Genomic DNA, 24,115 nt, shown 5'->3' with positions numbered 1-24,115 from the left:
CCCCCCCCCCCCCCAACGCCCTAGCTTGTACATGAAGCAAAAAGGGAAGAAAAATTGAAACTTTCCCATCCGAAATTGGGAAATATAATGCTATTCGCAAAAAGGGGCTATTTTGATTGATAAGAGGAGTGATAAAAAGAGAAAATAGAGGTAATTTTCATTGTTGTTGTTGAAATTGAAATTGAAATAAATATTTATTTTCCATTTGAGAATATAATTATTTTGTTTTACTGGTAAATAGTTCACAGATCAATTAATTACTGGTTTGCCTGGTTAACTGCATTCATTGTGTGTTGTTGTTTCTTCTTTTCTTTATTTCATCATTTCACCAGTCATGTCGGATTCTATTTAACACGGGGGGCCGGGGAAGGGAGAAAGTTCCCTTCAAATCCACTCACGGAGTTGCCCGATATGGCTGAGTTTCCATTTCTGGCCTACAACTCTGCTCTGCACGGTGTAAAGCCCCAACTAAAAGTTGAATCCTTGCTCTTCAATAGTCCGGAATTTTCCGGAATTAAAGTGATTGTTTCATATTTGATACCCCGGCCGTGAGCCTCCGCCACCATGCATGGCCGGGGTCAAGTTCAAAAGATAATATTTTCAAAGTAAACTTGCATTAGTTCATGCACGAGCTAGCTGTAGAGGGTTACTCAAATCAAGTTGAAATTATAAAATAGCACCCTTGGAAGAACAAAAATCTATACATGTAGTTCTCTAATTAGGTGGGGAAAGGGGCATTTTCGGCTCTTCTTTTCCAATACTGGATCCACCCTATATGCTCCATGTGCTAGAAATTCAATAGTACTTACGCAAAACAAAAAAAACATAACAATTTTCAGCCCCCCCCCCCCCCCATGTAAGGGGAGATACCAGGAGGTACCCCACTCTTCGTTACAGAAATCAAAATAGAATCTTGATTGACTAATTATTGATTGATTACATTCGTCAAGTATTATGTACATTTAAACTATTGAATATATACAAGACAAGTATAAGAATACTTGGCATGAATAACCCGTGAAAGCTAATAATAATCGTGTCCTACATACATTGCACGTAGATTATGTTTAGGAAATTGAGTTAGAATTTGAATAGGTGGGTAGCTCTTTTTGTAACGATTTAATAGAGAAACAGTTCATGCTACCCTTGATATTTTCACAATTCTTGTAGACATTCCATGATTATCTTCTAACCCCGATGTACTATATAGGCCTACCCTTCAAAACTGTTTGAGAGCCATTCTATAGTGTCTTTGGAGCGTTGAAATTATTTCCAGTTGAATGGTTTTATTTAGATGTTTGATATACTTTAGGTTATTGTTGAAATAATTAAAGAGACGACGAAGAAGAAGATCGAGAACCCGGAAAATACAAAAATCAGCAGTAAATATTTCTGTTTATCTTTGTAACGAGCATATTTTCAACAGGCTACGCGGTTTGGCTACTCGTCAGTGATCAGGAATCAGACTGGTAGCCAACCAATTCTAGACCGTCTCCTCCTTCCCAGAAAAAAACATATATCTCGAAGTTCAGCCAGGGAGGTGAGACTTTTAACTCACATGCCCTGGTTCAGCTTTACATGCCTATTCAAAATGTTGCATGATAACAGAATTATGTTTTCATTTTTTTATTACATTTTTCTATTAATGACATGAAAGATCGATCAGCAGACCTTATATAAATATTGATTTCATGAATGCAAGAGTGAGAGATAGAAAGAAAAATACTCCATATCGAGTCCATTGCCAATGCCACGATCGAAACTGTGCGTCACAATGCACACACTGGCTGCATAAATATACTCGGCGCAAACCAGGCAGACAATAGGATTTGTTGACAATGGGTAGCCGAATATTAGGTTGATAAATAATATTCATCTTGAACGCATGCATGCAACTCGGTTATTGTGGAGGGGATTACAGCACACGCATTGTCAATTTCGACCTCAAGTCGGCTCAGCCCCCTGCAATTGACCAGTTTCGTGATCAACGCAACGGGACGTTAATTATCGATCTGGTATTAGTTGGAGGGAAGGCTGTGTACAAGATGATCATGTTACCAGTATCATGCAATAGCTAATGTGATGATCTGATATAGACTGGACTACATTCGTAGTAACTGAATCGACTAGACTAGACTGCGAAGGGCGAAAGTCGTCTCGTTAATGTTGGATAACTGTGATAATGTGCATCGTCTTGGGGGTAAGTTTCCATCTTTCAGTACTGTAATTTGAAAACGTGCAATTTTGTAGTATCATATTATCAAGCTGTCTTATAGAGTTATCTGTTCAAGGACATTCCATTCTGTTCGTAATGTTGATGAATCCATAAGATTTCACGATGTAGGAAGAGGGGGAAGTTACCATCAGAAACAGTGAGGGGGGTTGTGTGTGTGTGTTCCGATAAGCTCACTCGATCAGAGACCACTTGCATTTAAACTTGGTTTTGCAATCATTGCAGCAGAATTTTTTTCTGAGGGTGTTTAGGATACAATATGCATTGATTATTTGTAATTTCATTTGAAAGATCTAGGGGTCAATGGGGGTCAATGATTATCCACTGAAGATCATGAAAGACTTCTTCAATTTCAGTTTCAGTTCACTTTCAGTTTTGGTTACATTTCCAACAGAATTATCAATACAAACAATTATGACCCCCCAAAAGTCCTCAAAAAGTCAATATACATCATTATAATGCATTTTGCAAGCCATTGATCGAATGTACATATTTGCTGTAATGAAATTATGTATGCTTTTTTATAAGACAAAAACTGTAGACATGGAAGGATCCACTAAGAAGCAAAGCTTGTAAAATGTGAACCCCTCAAATAATCTTAAATTCATGTAATAAATACATCATAATTTAGCTCGAAAATAATAGGGGGAAGACCTGGGGGGAACAACAATTAGTGCCAATCAAAAAAAAAAGAATTCGTATTCCAAAATTTAGAGAGGCAATGTTACAGTCACTTTCATTATTGTTACGAATACGCAAATGAGATGATGATTGATATGCGAATTCCAAGATGTGGCTCGAGTTGAGAATAATAAACGGATCAAAGGTAACCAAATCGTCTTGATTTTCTTTATATATTATGGTGAGTTGTGGAAGGACCAATGTGAGTTGATTGCCCTGACCCAACAGATTATATTGATATATAAAGAAAATCAAGACGATTTGGTTACCTTTGATCCGTTTATAATTCTCAACTCGAGCCACATCTTGGAATTCGCATATCAATCATCATCTCATTTGCATATTCGTAATATAATGTAAACAAATTACATTTTTGGAATAAAGTTGCATTACCAAATAAGTTTGGTGGGGGGGGGGGGGGGGCTACGAGGGTTTGGCCGAGCTACATGCATTATTGTTACAACCTGTTGCCTCAATGATGCTATTAGGTTGAACAAAACATCTCCTTGTTCAACGTAACGTAATGTACTATAGTCTAATAACATGAAATGCATTTAGCACAATCTGTCTGATATATCAAAGCTGCCCCAAAACAGCGCCTGTATAAGTTATGGCTTTGTATTTTTCTCGCTCCTTTTGACGGTTAAAAACAAATCATCGAGTTTGTAAACACTTCGTTTGTTCTTAATCGGAGCGCATAGCGAAACGCCTCAAAAGCAAACGTTTGTACCTCGATCTGATGACTCTGTTTTGAGTTTAATTTAATATTTGATGTTTACACTATTTGGTTCTCGACCGTGCATGATAGATAATAGGTGGACATATCAACGTTGCATGACATCATCTAAATCGGGAGTCCTGAGGCCAAGAATAGCTTGAAACGGTCTGGTGGTCGACCTTGACAAAATGAAAAAGGTAGACAGAAACGGTAATTTGTAGATCCCCAAATGAGGGAAAATACGACACTCATGCAGTTAATTCAATTCAAATCTTTTATTCATCCAAATTCACGAGAAAACAGGGAAATTTGTTTGGTCACACATTGTAAAAATACGTAATATATATATTGTGAGAAACTATATCGTTGTGTTTATAATCATAAAAGAACCATCAAAATAAAGGTAGACGAAGTAAAACAAAATCTTATATTCTAGTATTATTGAAAATGATTAAAAGGATAGAACATCAGTAACTTATGTTGATTTTGTAGTAGGCCGATATCACACTATGGTAGTACTAATACTCATAGTCTCATACCCATAGATGTCTATCAAACGGACAGCTAGCCCCTGATGATGAAGTTCCCCCCCCCCCCCCCCGGACGCGGACACAGTGCAACCAGACAATTACCATTCGGACAACTACTCGTTAATATTCAAACCCTTCTCGACGGGTAATTATTTTACGAGTAGTATAGTTATCCGGGTGGTACAGTGTACGTTTTATAAAAGGGTATAGTTGTCCGGATGTTCATGATAAAAGACTGGATCTTAATTATTGTCATATTCATGGTTTGTCTGGATAAATGATCTGGCTGAATAATATAGGCCTATATAATATGGTTGTTTCGTATGTGATTATCCGTTTGGTAAGAGTATTTTCGTCTGGGTACTATACTTTTCCGGGGGTAGTATAGTCCATGCAGGGGCTAATAGGTCTATATATAGACGCAATCTGTCACTCTTCTCTATCTCACACCTCACATGAAACCTTCCCATATATTTATCCTTTAAGTCTCTCTCAAGGTGGTCACCTCCATCTGAATAGATTTCTTCCTTTGTTTTTCTGTCACTCATGATTTTTGACTGGGCCAAAACAATATACCCAATAAACAACAATTTTACGGATGACCATCACTCTGGTCAGCGGGATAGCAAATTATTATAACCTTCATACACTATGAACATAACAGACAAAGAAAGCGGACAAAATATACAGTTCCTCAGGTAGACAAAGGAACATCCCTTCACTGCTATTATGTAAAAAGGTGAATATGCATGTGACACCTGTTCTACACATTTTTACATAATAGCAGTGAAGGAATGTTCCTTTGTCTACCTGAGGAACTGTATATTTTGTCCGCTTTCTTTGTCAGTCATGTTCATAGTGATATCTGTTACCCCCACACCCCCCCCCCCTCTCCCTCTCTCACTCTCTCTCTGTCTCTCGCTGTCTCTCTCTCTCTGTCTCTATATCAATCTCTTTCTTTCCCTTTCTCTCTCCCTCCCTTTCTCTCTTTCTCTCTCTCTCTGTCTCTCTCTTTCTCTAAGTCAATCTCTCTCTTTCCCCCTCCTCTCTCCCTCTCTTTATCGCTCTCTCTGTCTATTTTTTTCTTTCCATTCCTCTCTCCCTCCCTTTATATCTCTCTCTCTCTCTCTCTCTCTCTCTCTCTCTCTATCTCCCTCTCTCTCTCTCCCTGACAGTATATCGCTGTTGTCTGTCTGCCTCCAAAAATGCCTCTTTCTCTATATACCTTAATTCCTCTTTATCCCGAAGTGTATAATCCAGGTGGGCATTCATTGATCATATATCTCAGGCGGAACTAATTCCATGGGAATAATTTCAAAAAAACAACAACACAGAAATACATGTCTATGGAGACCTCTTTGGTGAGTTAAGTTACATGAAGCGGAACGCTCACGATAATAATAAAATGAAAACATCTTTCGTCATACCTTCCTGTACCTTTTTTGACAGTTTTCTATTGTTGTGCTCATTCAAAGTTCTCAAGAGACTACAGACCTAATCAATTTTTATAAATCATCGTTGTGCATTCTAGTACTATAAGGAAATAGGGCGTGCATATAAGCTTTTTCAATTTAATGTAGTCACCCGAAGAATCAAAAGTGTCAGTTTGAGTTGATGCAAAATTCATATTATTGCGAAGGAGAAGCCTTACAATTTAAATATAACAACTTCCCTCTTCAAAATAATGTTTAAGGTCCGCAGTAATCATCTCTCAAAATTTATAATTCGAGATTTAGATTTTCTGCCTTCAGCGGTCCTCCGTAGAACGTCAAGATTCGTGACGTCACATGCGAGACACAGCTAGCCACAAAGCATTTTACGCCTTTCCATGATATCTATATGATTTTTCAGCAAATTATTCGTGTTTTGGGGTGACTACTTTAAACCCAATCCAAAATGCATCGACCCTCGCTTCAGATGATCGGAGGTTAAATAATAACGAAAATGTAACGATATCAACACATTTGTATTATCCAAAATCTCTACATCCAATTCTTCTTTCAAAAAGCCTATACAAGATCAATGGATGCGAGAGCCGTATAATAAGGAGATTATAACCGGGGAATTACACGAAATCCCCCTTTTTTCAGTGTGAGCAGTGCCGAATTAATTCAGATTTCGACTACAATGATTTAATATCAACATGTAACATAATGGTTTCTTTCAAGTGTAATCCGAAAGTTATCAGCTCCTGCAGCTGCTTTCCAACACGTCAAAGATATCAATAACATCTAATTCGTATTGATTTACTTTTTAAAGTTGACTTATTCAGCCCGAACTAAAATACCTGCATTGTAGATGTCAGAATCCGAGCTATACAAATTGGGGAAGAATGGGGGAAGAAAAGCGGCTGATATCAAAGTGATAAGAAAGACACGGGGGTAGGGGAATGGGGAGGGGAGAAGGAGAGAGAGAGAGCGAGAGAGGCAGAGAGAGAGAGAGAGAGAGAGAGAAAGAGAGAGAGAGATAGAGAGAAAGAGAGAGAGAGATGGGATGGATTGACTCCTGAATTTCTACCGTTTCCAATAAAATCATTAAATACAATTCCAGTAAATTATCACTATCCTAAAGATTTAAACAAAATTGATGTACTATGAACATGATGAAAATTGTCAGACAGAAAATGACAAAATGTCACACTTTTTTTTATTATCTTCAACGATTTATATCTGTAATAATGATCATTGTAGATAACAAATAAGTGGAAATACAATGATTAAATAAAACTCAATTTTACGCTCCATTTAAAGAGATAATATACAACCGATGATAACAACTTGACGCAATATATTTAGAAGAAAAAAATGATGGCCATAACTGAATGCCGTATGATAAGTACAATTTCCAGTAAATTATCACCATCCGAAAGATATAAACAAAATTGATGTACTATGAACATGATGAAAATTGTCAGACAGATAATGACGAAGTGTCACACTTTTTACCCAACTTATGAAATTATTATCTTCAACGATTTATATCTATAATAATGCTCATTGTAGATGACAAATGAGTAAAATGAAATCATAAAAAAACTCAATTTTACGCTCCACTTAAAGAGATACAGCAACCGCGATGATAACAAATTGACGCGATGTATTCAAAAAGAAAAATTGATGACCATGTTTGTATGCTGTAAAATAAGATTGTATTATATGCCGAGTGTCAAATCTTTTCTTCCGTTTTTCCTCGTAGATTAGTTTGGTTTTTAAAAGTGATAGCCCGTGTCATTTGTGACTCGCCACACGTCGTTTCATGCCCCATTTCAACTGAAGAATTTTCTCAATAAATATTTTGATAATGAAAATAGGGTGATTTTTACATGCCATGACATCCATTCAAAACAATTTGGGGTTATTAATGGGGATACTGCTTTATTTAGCTTTTAAAATATATTCCATAACAAAACTGTTTTGGGTTTATTTTTTTAAGGGTGAACGTTTGGCTGAACTCACTCCAATAGTTATACTTTTTCATTTCATTTACTTCCAGCAGTAATTTGTTCATAGATTTTCGTTTTACAAAGTCATTCCAATTAAAATATTAACAAACGAAAAATACACATAGTATGGTAGGTGAAATGCAGTAAAAGTATACAATTGAGACTAAGAAGATAGTTGCTTGCTGTATTGCGGAGGAAACCTAGGAAAAGCATAGTTTGTAATTTAGGTTCCCTAATGTGCGTGCCCCCAAGATTAATATATCTGTTAGTACGAAATGCATCCACACGTTTTGATGGAATTAAATATTCATTATAATGAATATTCCAATGTATTTTCAATTTTGCCTCAACTACTTAATCAACGCTATTGTCAGGATTGTGCTTGTACTAGTTTTGAGAGTTGTACATAATTATGTCTACGGGTATGTTTGAAATTCATCTGCTGCAAACTTAATAGAGAGAATGGAGTTATCATATTTGTGAGTTTTGATATTTGTTTGTGTGTTGCCGTAACCACACCCTTGATTTATTTATCTCTCCTGCCCCATCTACCTCTCTATTTTTGTCTCTGTCTGTGCCCCCTCCCCCATCTCTGCCTCTGTCTCAGTCTGTCTGTCTGCCTCTAGTATCCTTCTACCTCCCTCTTCCATCCTTTCTTTATATTTTGTCCCCCATCTGTCTCTCAATCTCCCTCTTCCACTCATTCATCTTCCACAATAATTATGGAGCCACATCTCTCTTTGATATAGCTCACCCTCTCCCTATCTCTCTCTCTCTCTCTCTCTCTCTCTCTCTCTCTCTCTCTCTCTCTCTCTCTCTCTCTATCCCTCTATCTATATCTCTCTCTCTCTCTTTCTATCTATTGTTGGTGAGCACGTTCGAGTAAAGTGTAGTATGTCCATCAAGTACACCATCTTACGATGAAGTGACAGGTTGCTCAATATTGACGCCCTCCAAAGGCCTACTACAATGGAGGGAGTTTTTTTTTCTTGTTGCAAGCAGGTTATAACCTGGATTTTCAATCTGAACTCCTTTTGCATATACATTATATAAAATGGATCAACATGTTAATGATGAAGATGAGTACTGGTCATGTGATTACAAAGTATAAAGAAACTTTCTATATGTTTTGGGGAAAGTTGATTACCTAATAGGCCTACATAAAATGTAAATAAAGATAATATATGCTGAGGTTAAGGAATCATCAAAATGATGGAGGCAAACATGACTCATTCAGCATTCTGGCTGAAAATCACGAACAGAAATACACGCTGCACACAGACACCATAATGACCACACGGGATAACTTTCATTTTTAGTTCAATTCGAAAACTAGAAATTTCATGTTCATGTATCATGTCTAGCTTTATATCTAGTCATATATATATATATCTCCCCCCCCTCTCTCTCTCTCTCTCTCTCTCTCTCTCTCTCTATATATATATATAATGATTCGCTAAAGATATTAATAAATGTATTTTTGCACGCAAAATACCATGTGCCGCTGCTGTTGTAGAAAGAAAAATATTGTCTGATATAGTTCTGCCGCGAAAATAAAACATTACAAAATTAAACGTTAGGTTCCTGTGATCTCCTTTTTATCATTCTCGTCTCATCTCGTCAAGTTTCATTAAATTAGATATCAAAAACAATTCAAAGAAAACCTTTCAGTCCCCTTGGGGGTACACGATTGATCTACTTTGAATATTGTGTTTTTTTTTACCGTGGACAACAACGCTTGAAATACCGTCCATGGTTTGGTGGTCAGTTAGTGATGTAAGCACAATATTACGTGGATTTACCTATTTTGAAGGCTTTTTAATTCTTCTAAGACGTTTATTCCTACAAATCTAACCTCCCAGGGGAGGCCTAATCTATGTTTCTGACTGATTTCACCTCGAAGTAAAATGACTGGGAATCACATGAGACACGCATCAATGCTATTTGATATATTAAGATCTCGCCACCCTATTTATGAGCGTGACTTAAGGGTGTATACAGAAAGTATTTTAGTTAGTGATCGGCTCAGAATGTGCTGCTGTTGTCACGCCGCGCTACTATCGTGGACCCAGAATAAGGTGCAGTAAGTATTCGAATATCTGTCATTCTTTGCTTCTAAAATTGCCAATACATGCCCCCCCCCCTCTCTCTCTCTCTCTCTCTCTCTCTCTCTCTCAATTTATGTCCTTCGTGTACAATGCATCGAAGTGCTTTTCAGAGAATACTGATTTAATTATAGTATATTTACTTTGTGTTCCTAATGGTTTGTCAATCTTAAGTAGGCTAAAGATGTCATCAAATATTGATCCCATTAGGGTTAATAAGCTTGTAATTGCCTATACGCCAGGAAGGCAAACTCAGCCATACTCGTTCGTTAACCCAAGATGAACGTGGATCTTTATAAGAATATAAGAGGAGAAAGAGAGAGAGAGAGAGAGAGAGAGAGAGAGAGAGAGAGAGGGGGGGGGAAGAAAGAAAGAGTGAGGGGCAGAACAGTCATCTATGGAAAAGAGAGAGAATGTACAAGAGAATAAGAGATGGGGAGAGGGAAAGAAACGGGAGAGAGAGGGAGAGAGATAGTGCGTGTGTTTGGGGTGGGGGGGGGGGGGGTAGAGCCGGGTAGAGAGTGACAGAGATGGAGAAAGAGAGGGAGGCATGATGCTCTTCGTTTTCATTTCGTTTCTTTTTGTAAAGTTATATTTATAGTCATGTTTTTATTTTTTGCCGGCAATATCAAAGACACGTAGATCCCATCACCATGTTAATGCGATGAAATGCAATCAGTAAAAACTTATATTTGAATCTATATCGTTTGAAGTCTATTACTCTTTATTATTACTCTAACGCTAATTGTACAGCCAGGGGTAGATTCAGGAAGTGGGACTGAAAAGACACCCCCCCCCCTTCCGAGAAGAAAGACAACAAAGAGAACAAGAATTATATATCTTTTTTTAAAATAAATATTACTTCTACACCCAGTGGCATTCAGTGTTGCTTGTGAAACTTTTGTATTAATGCCGATGTTGAATTAAGCCATATTAACCATTTTGTTAAAGTTTTCTTTTTCAATTATCTAAACCGATTAACAATAACAGTGAGAACGTTCAAGCTGTAGATGTGTTTTTCTCTTTCATATAAAAGGAAGCACAGTTAGTAGAATTCGCATCTGCCTGTTACCCATGGTTTGACATCGTTTGGGCTTTGGACACTATGTAAATTGAACCATTGTGACTTTTAAGTACCAATGTGTCACTCTTAATGTCGGAATGACCACAGAAGTCATCTCTAGTTATTTACCTTACCATTAAAGGTATAGACCAGTTCTGGTCATGCAATTGCATTGTGAAAGAAAAACGTTGTGGAATCGATCAGAAAAGGTTGATCATCTAGCATAAAAGTATTGGTGTGTACTGCAAGGTTCTGGAATCATCAAAATGATAAGAAGTTTGGCCCAGTCTTGGTAAAGTTACAAGCACTGTACAGGCAGAAAGATGTATATGGGACTACGCGATATATATATATATATATGTATATATATATATATATATATATATATATATATCCAGGCCAGATAGATATAATAATTCACCAAATATATCAATTAGTAAGCGGTTTCCCGGCAAAAAATTGTATGATCACGTATTAGTCAAAACATATCCTTTCACATGATTGGTAATAAGAGCTTCCTTTTCATTTTTTGAGAGGGGGCGTTCCTAAAACTGGTCTATTCCTTTAACAGTGTGAGCTACAACACATTGCAGACCCATCCTCCCAATGTGTATTGAACTATTTTGACTTCAAGTACCAAGGTGTCCCTCTGTCTGAATGACAACAAAAGTCAGCTCCTGTTATTTACCTTGCAATTAACAGTGTGAGCTACGACACATTGCAGACTCCTTTCTTCGTTCTTGTGGTTTCTTCGATTCATCAGTCGTATTTGTCTGAAACATGTCGGAGACACACCTCAACCTCGTCGCCTCGCGGAAAAAAAAACAGGCCGCGTTTTTTTTTGTTATACCTCAGTCACATCAACTAAACCGACACTAGACCGCGACCATAGACCGAAGAAAGAAGTAAATTGCCCCCAATGAGTCGGTCTTGTTTCTTTATTCCTATTTCTTGCTATCAAGAATTACTATTGCTTTACAACAAAAAATAATTTCTTGATATCAAGTTACCATTGCTTTACAACAGAAAATAATTTCTTGATATCAAGAATTACCATTGCTTTACAACAGAAAATCATTTCTTGATATCAAGAAATAAGATCAAATATTAAAACGGATTGCCATGGACACGCATGATTAGTGGACGTTCACGCCATTCTCGTCCACTCAATCTAAAAGTCCCAATTCACACCACAAAACCGACTTACAACCGACACCAAACCTAACCGATTCTTGGTCATTCGGTGTAATGTAACTTTCTGTTCGATCTGACTGGGGTGTGTGACCTATACTGCTACATGTATTTGAAAGAGACTCTAAATAGGTACCCCCCCCCCCCTCTAATTGAGTCTAGGAAACCCTCGATATCTATCTATTCAGGCCAGGGGGTGGCAAACAACAAAAAGCTTTTGTTCACCTTGCGTGTGAAAAGTAATACCACCATTAAAGATGCTTACCAAAGAGGAAATGGACAGGACTAGGATTTTTAATGTCAAATGATGGCCCAGTACACTCGTCATTATCAATAGTTGTCTATCTCTTCGTCTATTCGTTTTTTTCGGGTGTAGGGATAATCGAAGGATTAAAGAGTCGGGTTCTAGGAGAGTCGCCAAAAAATTGGCCCAACACGGATCTGGATTTGTAAGTTCACCTGTGCCCTATGACCTCCCTCTTTTTTCTCTTTCTCTCTGTTTTTTTTTTCTCTCTCTCTCTCTCTGTGCATCATCTGAGTCTGTCTGCACCAGTGAGCGAATATGAAAACATAATGGCGAAGGCACAGGGTGCACATGCATGCAGGGGCGCGTGTCCCTATTTGGAGAGAGAGAGTATAAGTTGCGGGAAAATAAAATGAAAGGACCTCTTCCCGCTGTTAAATAAACAAACAAACGAACAAAACAAAACAAAAGACAAAAACAAAAAAACCAGCGTACGAAAACAAAAAGGGGAAAATATTGTTCTGGCATTTGTAAAGGCAATGCTCTTCCAGTTATAACATTTATTTCGTTGTAGTTGTTCCCCAGGCCAAAGAGATATTACAAAGTGCTGGTGTCTCCGTCACCAGGCTAACTGTTACTTGAATTACCATGGCACACAAGTTATAGTTTTCCAAAGCTTTTGTGATCAGTGTTTTCTCTAACATAACCATTTGTTTACGCACAAAACCGATTTCACAAGTCGACAGTCCACACAAAGAAATGTAGACGCCTAAGGATTACTTCGTTTTCGATAGCATACTGAGATTATTTGCTAAGGCCATTGTAAGAACTATATAGGGAAGTAATATTTGTATGAAAACTAGGCCAGTTGTAAACCGAATCAAACGCAAAGTCATGTGAATTCAACTTCGTTACAATAGCTTGCTGTCGGGTCAAAAGATATTTTTTCTTCACTACCAGCGTTATTTGCTGAATCAAATGATCAAAGTTAACTCCAGTATAGTTCCCTAGAGACGATCCTAAATTCAGGTGCGTCGCTAGAAGTTTGGGAGGTTGAGTATACAACTGAGAAGGGAAAATGAATGTCACAAGAACATTATAATGACCCTCAGCCCCCCCCCTCCCCAACTTGTTTAGTCTTTATTAAGTGTAGCGAGAGTTAGTTCATAAAAAACAAGATACAATCGGAAAACAACCAGAACAACGCTCCTGATTATGGAGGTCCTTACAATTTGTCGTTAAAAATGGGATCTTTTAATTGGGTGTGGTGAATTCTATCATCATTTTCAATAAAACATGACTCATCTGTCTATTTTAGTTATTTTGAAATTATAAAGAAATCGTGATTCAGTATTCACAACCGCTTTCCAAAATAGTGTTATGGCAAACATGAAGTTAATGCAACAAATCGTCCTTGTTTTCACGAAGTGACGGTAGTGAGAAAAATCGTCACGCAAAGTGAATGCAATTTTATTTCACTACCGTCACTTCGTGAAAACAGCGACGAAATATGCTCGTTGCACACGAGAGATCATGTTTGTTACCATGTTTTTTTTGCGATGATGAAAACTTGTTTATTTTATAGCCTTTCTTTTTAACAGCCCACAAATTTAGTAATGTGGTGAAACAATAGGTTAATCAATGTTAAATGGAAACATATTTTTGCTAATTACCGCAGAACATTATGTCAACATATTATTCGTGACTTCTTTGTATACAAATGTATAAGGCGTGGGGGTTTACCAAACAACCGTGACCGAGTATTGCACGTTCTTATATACCATTGCTCATGTTACTTGTACAATAATGTAAGTTACAATAATGAGGAAATTTAGTTTGGTCGTGTTAATTTTCAGTTTAGGGTATTAATACTGACACTTGACATTTATTGTAAGATTAATGTAAGACCGGAGTTTTTTTTTAAAAGAGAGAAATTAAATGTACTTTAAAACACGAACAGGAGATCAAAACAATAAACCGGCCCCAGTTTTATGTAGAAGGACGATCCCCCCCCCCCCCCCCCGCCCGATTCCCTTCCCCTAATAGAAGCTTACAACTGGGAATATTTTTTATTGAATTTTTTAAAGTTATTATTTTGGGGGTTTGTTTACTGTTTCGGAGTGGTGATTTTCCCAAACTGTTTGCTTGAAAGTCAATATTAGGTTCAGAAAATAAAATTGCATTTCACGAGAGAAATTGGTTATTCGCTTTTGTTCGTCCGTTTTAGGGGTTTGTTTGATCTTTTGCTTGTTTGTTGTGTTTATTGTTTTGCACTGGGTGGCGATTTTCCAAACATATTTACTTGCATTAACATCAATATTACGTTCTGCAAATAATTACACATTTCACGAGTCAGAGAAATTGGCTAACAATAATCCTGGATATTTTGTCATGCATCAGATGGTTTGATTAGTCCAGCAGAAAAAAATTACAAAACCTGGTGAAAACCAATTCACTTAAAAAAGAAAGCAACTCGTTGCACCTCAACCATCGCACTCAAAATATGTGACTGGTGAGTTACACAAGGTCTTATGCAAACTCATTTGGCCAATTGCCATTACATGCAAATGGACCTGGGGGGGGGGGGTTCACAAGGATCCTAAGTCAAACTTAACTCTAAGTTGGACTTAAATATTATGGAGAGCCATTTGTAGCCTTAAAATAAAATATATTCAAAAGCAAAAAGTCAGTTATCTTAGACTTTTTATAAATTCTACATCAAGAACATGAAATATCACATGATAATAGAAAATATGAATGATTTGATTCAACACTTTATGCCTTTTAAAATAACTTATACAAAATATTTTCATAGATGCTAACGGCTTTCCATAATTGTTAAGTCCAACTTAGAGATAAGTTCAACTTAGGATCTTTGTGAAACACCCCCCTGGTACAATTATTAGTGCAACTTTCTCATTATCATGTTTTCGTCATGTATTCTTCGTCATTTTTTTTGTTTTTTTTTTGCTGTTGTTGCTGCTGTCGTTCTTGAACCCATACTTCATCATGCTCTGTATACGGTGTATCCGAAAAAGGGTGATTTCAATTTCACTTTCCACCAAATGATCATTGGCCAACACTATCAATTCGTCCGATACTTCTCCACAATGGAATATACCCTTGCTCGAGGCAATGTGTTCTCATGATTCATTCAACATAACATCGAGTGACCCCGCTATTGTTTCTTTTATTCTTCTTAAATGGCTCTGTCTGGATTACATACAATAAAAGTCGTCTGCGTGACCTAAGAAATCAATTTGTCCCAATCGAAATTCATAAACGCGCCATGCACGCAATAGCTTTTCTATCAATATTGTGATTAAGCAAATGGTGAGTTTGTAAAAACGTAAAGAACATTGCCAAACAGCTTTTACGGTGACAGTCACTAAGACCGCAAGCCCACAAGACCGACATTAGGGACTTTTAGATTTGCACGTCGACATAGTGGACGGCTACGTGTGACGTCCTTTAGGCGCTGTGATGTCATTTCAAGAGCCTTAAAAGGATGGATCACGTAGCAGCCACTATGTCGACGTGCAGATATAAAGTCCCTAATGTCTATATTGTGGGAGGTATGAAAAGTAGTCGACGTCATTATAATGATTAGTTAAAGAGACCGGCAGCCCACGAGAACATGTTTCGATCTCGCGAACCCGAATACCTCTCCGAGGGTTTATGGGACCGACATTTACGTTCTCGTTGGTTTATGGTCTAGTGGGGTGATTTTAAGGAGGTGTTTTTGTTCTTTGCCTAGACGTTATGCCTACGTTACTTTGTAAAATATGTTCTTTATTGTGCAAACAATTGTTATATGAAATGAAATAAAAATCGATCAATCAATCAATCAATACATGTGTAAATGTTTGCTATAGTTATCCAGTATTTTCATATATAGAAAAAAAGAAAGTATAGCTTTTCGCTGGTGTGTACTAATATATAAGTACACTGTTTACAAACAGTATAGAGTTAGGCCTGTACTATCTAATTACCCGAATCGAAGTTGTACTGTGAAATTTGCCCTGGTGCATTCGACATGTTTAAAATGCATTATATGGGGGGGGGGGTCTCATATTGCCCTGCTTATACTACATGCCTAAATAAAGAAACTCATAAAGAATGATATTAAGAACGAAATGGATTACGACCCTTATTTGTCCTCTGGACTTCTTTGCTTTCACTCTATCAAACTGACGTCGAGAATTAGTGGCGTATTGAGAGTTCAACCATTGAGGGGGGGGGGCAAATTTACAATGCCTCTTATACTGTTTTCACACTGGCACAAAGTTGCTTAACCCCGTACTATATCGTGTTTTTTTCTCCCATTTACTCCTTTTAAAAAATCTGTTTCCTTGTTATGCTTTTTCTCTGTCATTTGTTAGGGGCACGTACCCATGTACCGCCCTCTTAGCTACGTCACTGTCAAGTTAGATACCCATTGGATAGAAACTGCATTAAACGCCCTCGTTATACTATTAGTAAAACTGAAGGCTGATTGTGCACTAATTGTAATCAATATCGGCTCACTGAGTCATATCGACGTCGCCGATTCTACCAATCCGTCGCATGCAGACTTGTTTATTTCCTCATATTCGTCAGGACGGTTCCGTCAGTTTCACAATAGTAGCCCAAGTGCGATATCTCTTTTCAAAATACGTGCCCTGAACACAATGTACGGGTCATGTTGAAAGCTGGGCGTCAACATCGAAACGCCACAGACTTGCCAAACATCACAAAGGAAACATTATTTATGACAGGTTTTCTACAGCGGCACAATGTAACCTGGCAGCTAGCGGTGTCTGTTTAAGAACGCATTAACCTAAATGTGATTTGAGCATGCGCATGGTTGTAATAATTAATCGATGAGTGAGGGTCCAGCCTCATATAAATACCGATGCTGACTTTCGTAAACTCATAGCAACTCTGACTTTCTTACCTGGTTGAAGAATTTCATATTTTTGTTGTGATTATAATTCGTAAATGTACGATTTGGGCTGGAGCCGAACGCGAGAATTACTATGTCTGTGCAATAATGCATTCCACCGACAGGTAATCACCATTTTTATTTTTATAGGTAACCACCGTTCATAAATTTATGTGGTGAAATATTCAATTGCTACGTGCATCCTGAAGTTTTCTTGTGAATTTTAATTGCAATTCATTTTCCACTTCTATATATTTTCCAGCATGCATTTTCCTTTGGCATGTAGTGAATAATGGGTTTTAACATTTTTTTCTTTGCAGGTTAAACCTCCGGATGCGCTGTTCTGATACCAAATTGACAAGAGCTTGAGGATATCTTCAGATCCTACCATGTCTGTGGTCCTTTTACCCGTATCGGACTCTAGACCAGAGATGAAGAACACCATCAATATCAACAACAATGAACCAGGGACAAGCGACGATGAAGTCGTAGTATTTCGCGGCTCCGGTCATTCCGACCAGCTCATGAAGGGGCTCTGCGACCTCTGGAAGGACAATCAGTTGACCGACATTGTTCTTAAGGTTGGCAACAGAAAATTTCCTTGTCATCGAAATGTCCTGGCTTCGGTCAGTCCCTATTTCCACCGGATGTTCTGCTCGAACATGCAGGAGAGCAAGTTGTCATCGGTGTCTCTGCAGGGCATCAGGGCGGACAGTGTGGCCCTCATCCTGGACTTTGCCTATACCTCAAGAATGAACTTCAGCAAAGAGAACGTTCCTCTTATCCTGGAAGCTGCGGACATGCTGCTTATGACGTCTGTCAAGGAAGGTTGCGTGGACTTCATGAAGGAGCATTTGCACCCTTCCAACTGTTTGGGTATCTATACCCTAGCAGAACGATTCAGTTGTGACGAACTCGCGGGAAAGGTGTGGAAGTTTGCCGTCCGGAATTTCAGATCGGTCCGGAAGCATCGCGAGATTCTTGATCAGTCGTTCGAGATGATTGAGAAGTACCTGTCCACCGATAACCTGGTGATTGAGGAGGAAGAAGAAGTCTTCGAAACGATCATTGCCTGGATCAATCACAACCGAAAAACGCGGTTAAAAGACCTCAAGAAACTGTTATCGCATGTTCGTGAACATCTCTTGCCCACGCAGTACTTGGTAGATAAGGTGCTTTCTCACCCGCTCCTGACAAAGTCCGAGTCGTTATCCATGACCATCGAGGTCACCGCCCGACATCGTTCGTCTATGAACTACGGTACACCTCGAACACGATCTCGTTCACGCCGTGTGGTACTCGTCGTCGGAGGCATCGGCCCGGCCAACATCAAACTGACCGAGGTGAAATACTTCGATCCCGTCGATCGGCGGTGGTCGACGTTTTCCCATCTCCCGTTCGACTCCGAGCCGGTGTCGTGCGTCACTGCAGTGATCGATGATGTCTACGTTATGGGGTCTAGGGGGTCTTTCATCGTCCATCGCGCGGAAGACTCGCAGTGGATCGACCTCCCTATGCTTCCCCCTGAGAGGGTTCGACAACGGGTCACGTGCACGTCGTCCGACGATGGCAATCTCTACTTCGTCGGCGGGTTCGACGGTGTGCAGAGAGTTCGAATGGTAGACAGATTCAACACGAAAGACAACACGTGGCATGAGGTGAGCTCAGGCTTAAAGTTCTTAATTGAAATTGGGCTAATGTAAATAACGTTAATATTCTACCATGATCAATTAGATTGGTGTTGCAGATTCGTAGTTTATAGGATGATTTGTTAGAAATGTGTCTGTATGATAATTCAAATGGTGATACACATAATGGATTTTTTTTTTCATTCGGAGGATTCCTCTTCCTCTTTGTCAACGATGTGTAACTGATCAAATAGACCTATTGAAATACTGTTTAATCTAATTTAATGTCAACATCATTATTTTGATAACAACATTCTTTTACATCCAGAAAAATATTCTTTTACATGCTATCCGATTTGTATCAAAAACTACGAAGCATGCCGTGTCCTAGACAGCAATAACCATCTGATTTGGGTCATTTCTTTAATAAAACTGACATTTGTTGTCATTCCCCAATACAGATGGCAACCCAGAGATCTCGTACCGCGGGGATAGCTATAGCCAACAATGGCAGCTTTTTGTGTCAAAACATTTTCTCCCCGATTTTCTTTATTTAGATCTAATTTTCTGATTTCTAAATCAGATGTAAATTAGGTCGGTATGTCATTTGTCCTAATTACAGTTATCAAAATTTGATAACTTAATATTAAATAGACAATTTACGGACTTACTTATATGAATTATCCAATTTGTATCTCAGATCCGCGAAGCAGTACGTTCATGCATTCGAAATATTACCCGGCGGCCGATATATTTCCGGGTCCACCTACCAAAACATAGCCAAATGGCCAATCAGAGCACTCGTTTCGTGGGAGTTCGTTGGTCAAGCTGGGCCGACTCGTATGTAGCTACGGTAGCTATTGGACGTTCGAAAAGAAAAAATGAATATTCATCAACTAAAACCAAGACGGATAATGTTGACGACGAGACTTTCTCGGATTAATCATTAATTTAGGATCTAAATGAGCAAGCTATCGTAAGTCGAATAAGCTATATATATGTTATTTTTAATTTGTGTTGTAATTGCAGCAGTTATGAGGATGTAAAGAGTGAAAATCTCGTTGCATATCTCATTCATCGCGGTCCGGTCGAACCGAACCATTTGTTCCGTACAGTGCCTCACAGAAAGAGGTCCCCAGACTTCAGTCTCTGTAATCGGAGGTCTAGTGGAGCCAGACGTAGTCTCAGTGGAACAACCGACGATTAGAGAGACTGAAGTTTTCGGTCTAGCCGTGTCCTAACATGCTCTGTCACTGATATTGAATGGAATAAAATTTGAATTGAATTGAATTGAATTGAATGGATATCTTGGGATTTCATGTTTTCCTCTAATGCTAAATGATTGAGGCGTAGATTTAGCTTCTGCGGTGACTTCTCTTGCTTACTTTATGCTTTCAGTCCCCTTTTTCACACGCTTTTTTGAAGAAATCACAAATTAGCTTTTCATGGAAATGTCATTGTTATGTCAATGCACATCCTGCGTGATTCATAAGGCTATGAAATTTAGGAAAAACAGTTTTGCTTGGTGTATGCCTTATTGTGGTTTATTGATTTCTTTACTCGCGAAAGCTAGATCAAATATGTATAATTAGTGGTTAATGTTTAAGGATGTGTTGCTTCCTTTTCTTTGCAGCTGCCATGTGGCATTGCTTACATTTTAGTTTCATGACGGAACTTCCTCATGTTATTTACACCACAAAAAAATAATCCATATTGCAATTAAAGATTATGATCAGCAAAGTGTGTTGAAAACTTTTTGAATACCCTTAAACAAATATTGACAATCATATGAATCACTTTTTGTGTGTCTCGAAAAGAGGTAGAATAAGTCCATTGTCGCACCGGGGACGCTATAAGGATACGGTTATTGCTTCAATAATTTAAAGGACCGTGTGAAAATGATCGTAATAATTATCAAGATAACAACAGGAGAAATAACATTATGAAATATAGATCCAACCAATCTTTGTTTTATTTTTATGAAGATTGGTTCGCAAAAGGTATTGTTTTTGTCAGGGATCTAATTAACCCACCTCTTCCTGGTTACAAATTATTTGAAGAACTGGTTTTAGATTTTGATATCTCTTTAAAGGGAAGAAGATGTAATCTTTTGATCTAAAACATCCCTAAACCGTGGTGAGAAAGATTGAATACTGTGAATGAGGATTTGTATTGTGTAATGTTTGGCAAGGTTCAACAGACTCGCAAAGTTCAACAATATGCCCATTCAGTCGTTGGTGAAAAAACATCCCGGATAATCGTGTGAATTTGTTTTAATCACCGAAATCGTGAAATGGGCAAGATTCATTTGATAAACTTTAAATGTACTATTTAATTAATACTTGCATTCATTCATGTTATTTTAAGATCTGTCATAATGCAATTGCTATAAATCATTTTTGTTTCAAAATTTAAAAAAAAAAGGCTCTCCAAAATGCCTTTTATGAAACGAATTTCCTCAAACTCCTTCCCACATTTATAGGGATTATAAATGCAGATTCAGAGGGATTTCCCCAACCAAGGATGGTTTAAATGCACTCATTAAGTTTTTTTGTATTTTTTAAATGAGCATAAAATTAATAGCCAAGAACAGGGGTAGACTTGCTCTTCACTTTCGGAAGTGGAGGATAGATTTGAACTATTGTTCATAATGAAGTATAAACAATTAGAGGACATGATGTGAAAGCATTTTCATTGTGTTTGTTAATATATTTATTTCCCCATTGCCACCTGCCTTTAATATTTTGTTTATGTCTTGTTGAGTGTGATTGTTCCTTGTTTTTTATTAATATAAACGTTATAAAAAAATAACAATAAAACCACCGTGCATCACTATAGCAGCAGATTGCTAATGAGGTGAGGTTCCAAACACTGACAATGCTTTGATACTAGTCACATAATTATGATTCAGCCAATGTTGGACGTTGAATATTTTCACCATGTTCACTGCAAGATATCAAAACTTGATTTGAAATATTTTAATTAAACAGTGTTGACAAATTTGTGACTAAATAATTATGTTCCTAATGAATGATGATTTTCTTGTCGATTATTATCTTGCAGCTGGAGCCTATTCCTGTTGCAGTCAGTTCACCCAGCACCGTCATCTTCGGCAACAAACTCTACGTCTTCGGTGGCGCCCTCGCCAACGGGACCGCAACCGACCTCGTTCATAGCTATGACCTCGACGACAACTCGTCCCCTCATCGATCGTGGGAGGCTCGGAACCCGATGCCGCACGCCTTCTCCGGCATCACCGCGGTCGTTCTGGGCGCCTACATCTACATCGTCGGGAGCGTCTCGACGGTCGTGCACCGGTACAACCCGGTGGAGGATTCCTGGAGCCAGGCTGAGGACATGGCGAAGACGCACGCGCTGTGCGGTGCGACGGTGTGCGGTGGGAAGATCTACGTGACGGGAGGGGAGAACCAACCGAACTCGCCGATCAGCGAAGTTGAGGGGTATGATCCGACGACGAAACGCTGGATGCCGTGCCATAATCTGCCTTATCCTATCAGGTTGCACGGCTGCGCTACGGTCATCAAGAGAATATGATCATGGCTGAAAAATGACCCATCCTGAGCCCTGTCCAAACTTTTGTATTCTTGTTCTCTTACCCAATAACCCAGTCATGGCAAACACGTCCAGGTGACACGTCAGCCATACCTTCATCTCGATTCCAAATCGGCTTCAAACCGATCCCCCTCCCCCCCCCCCCCCCTCCCCCCTCTCCCTCTCATCTCGCTCTCTCTCTCTCCCTCTCTCTGTCTCTGCAAGTTATGGAGGTTTATTTTGACCAACTTCATCTCTCTCCTCGCTTGTTAAACTTATTTTGTTTACACGGATCTTTGTTTCTCGTTGTAAAATAGACGTTCAGTTTTATCTTCGACATGATCTGCTAACTCAGACAATCTTAATGTATATTATGATTATCAAAATTCGAGTTGATTTATTTTTTAATGGACATTATGATGATTCAAGGTGCAATAACTACTTTTCCAATCGTTTCCTATAAATATGTCATTCCTTTTATATAAATTTGTAATTTGTCCGCGACATGTTTGCGATTGTATTGAAATCTCATGGAATTTTATCACATTAAATATAATCTATTTGTATATTTCTTGTATCAGGTATGGTTGTAATATACATTATGTAGGACTGCCATGTAGAACAGTCCAGAAAATTATTGGAATTACTGTGATATGTTGGGAATATTTATCTGTGACAGATATTATGTTTATATATCTTTCATATTGTAAGCAATTTCATTGTACAACTTGTTTTAATGGGAATATAAAGTTGACTTTTTTTTCTAAATGAAAGAAGGGGAGGTTACTGTTTAAAAAATATTATGACGGCCGTGATCATTAAAAGACGCAGATTACTGCAGACTGATATTGTTTACTATATACCAAACAATAAGGCCTGTTATTGACACAAGTCATTTATTCAAATCCATTATAGCTCATCTGAAAAATACAAAACTTTGTGAGAAAAAAAAGCAGTAAACAAAGTCATTTATCAATTGAAAGACCGAGCGTCATGTGTCACTTTTCCCTTAAAATGACAGTTTTTATGGTTCAATTTCAATTCAACACTAGAACACCGACTAATCACAAGGATGACGTCAATTAGTTATTAACACATCGTCAAAATAAATGAGGCATGGGTGATTAAAGCAAGCCAATTTCACCTATTTTTCTACCACTGATTTCGACAATATAATTCGAGTAGTTATGATGTCAACATGTTGGTGGTTTACGAATACAATCATTATGAATGGTGATTGTTATTATTACTGAGGTGAATAATTATTGCGGTTGTCATATTTTTGACAGTAATATGTCATTCTATTCCCGAGTATGCACAAACTTCGGGGTTGTACATGTTATACCATGTTTACAGTTGTTGTTGAAAAACGTATATTACTCAGAGAGCGACCGTTATAAAAAAAAAGACATGTGACGTGTGGTGGTTGCGTCAAAATTAGTTTTTATCAGGTCTTCCATTTGGTTGTCTTTTGCCTGCTGCACACGAGACGTCGTTTGTCTGACGTAAAGGACGGCGTCAACGATCAGTGCGGTCTTTGACGCACTATGTGAAAGAGGAGATGATTGACAAAATGAACAGTGAAACACTGCGTTTGATTACAACGGCGCATGCATTTTTTGCCTTCACGAACTCGATTAGCGCAAAGGTGCAATCGAAATGACGCGTCGTGTCCAGCTATTACCTGCACCAATCGAACCAGTGTAAGCAAATATCCCATGCGCCATTAATTCAACGGAAAGTTTGAACTGGTTTATTTTGCATTCACCTTTGTAACAAGTTTACTCTTACATGGTACGTCAAA

At 38.2% G+C, this 24,115-nt stretch overlaps 1 protein-coding gene across 2 annotated transcripts; it reads left to right on the top strand.

Annotated features, from left to right (window-relative positions):
* The first annotated feature begins 1,762 nt into the window (after nucleotides 1-1,762).
* LOC100890860 (kelch-like protein 24) lies at nucleotides 1,763-22,481 on the top strand. Of its 2 annotated transcripts, none has more exons than XM_030977030.1 (3): nucleotides 1,763-2,200; nucleotides 17,452-18,789; nucleotides 21,823-22,481. In XM_030977030.1, exons 2-3 carry the CDS (start codon nucleotides 17,521-17,523, stop codon nucleotides 22,312-22,314), a joined length of 1,761 nt encoding a protein of 586 aa, XP_030832890.1. In that variant the 5' UTR covers nucleotides 1,763-2,200; nucleotides 17,452-17,520; the 3' UTR covers nucleotides 22,315-22,481. The 2 variants fall into 2 exon arrangements, with proteins under 2 accessions (XP_030832890.1, XP_030832891.1); XM_030977031.1 differs by lacking the exon at nucleotides 1,763-2,200 and adding an exon at nucleotides 17,124-17,256.
* Nucleotides 22,482-24,115: the final 1,634 nt, after the last annotated feature.

This window comes from Strongylocentrotus purpuratus, unplaced genomic scaffold (assembly GCF_000002235.5).
Source record: "Strongylocentrotus purpuratus isolate Spur 01 unplaced genomic scaffold, Spur_5.0 spur5_scaffold_9, whole genome shotgun sequence".
Classification (NCBI taxonomy): domain Eukaryota; kingdom Metazoa; phylum Echinodermata; class Echinoidea; order Camarodonta; family Strongylocentrotidae; genus Strongylocentrotus; species Strongylocentrotus purpuratus.
This window is presented reverse-complemented; position numbering and strand designations above follow the sequence as displayed.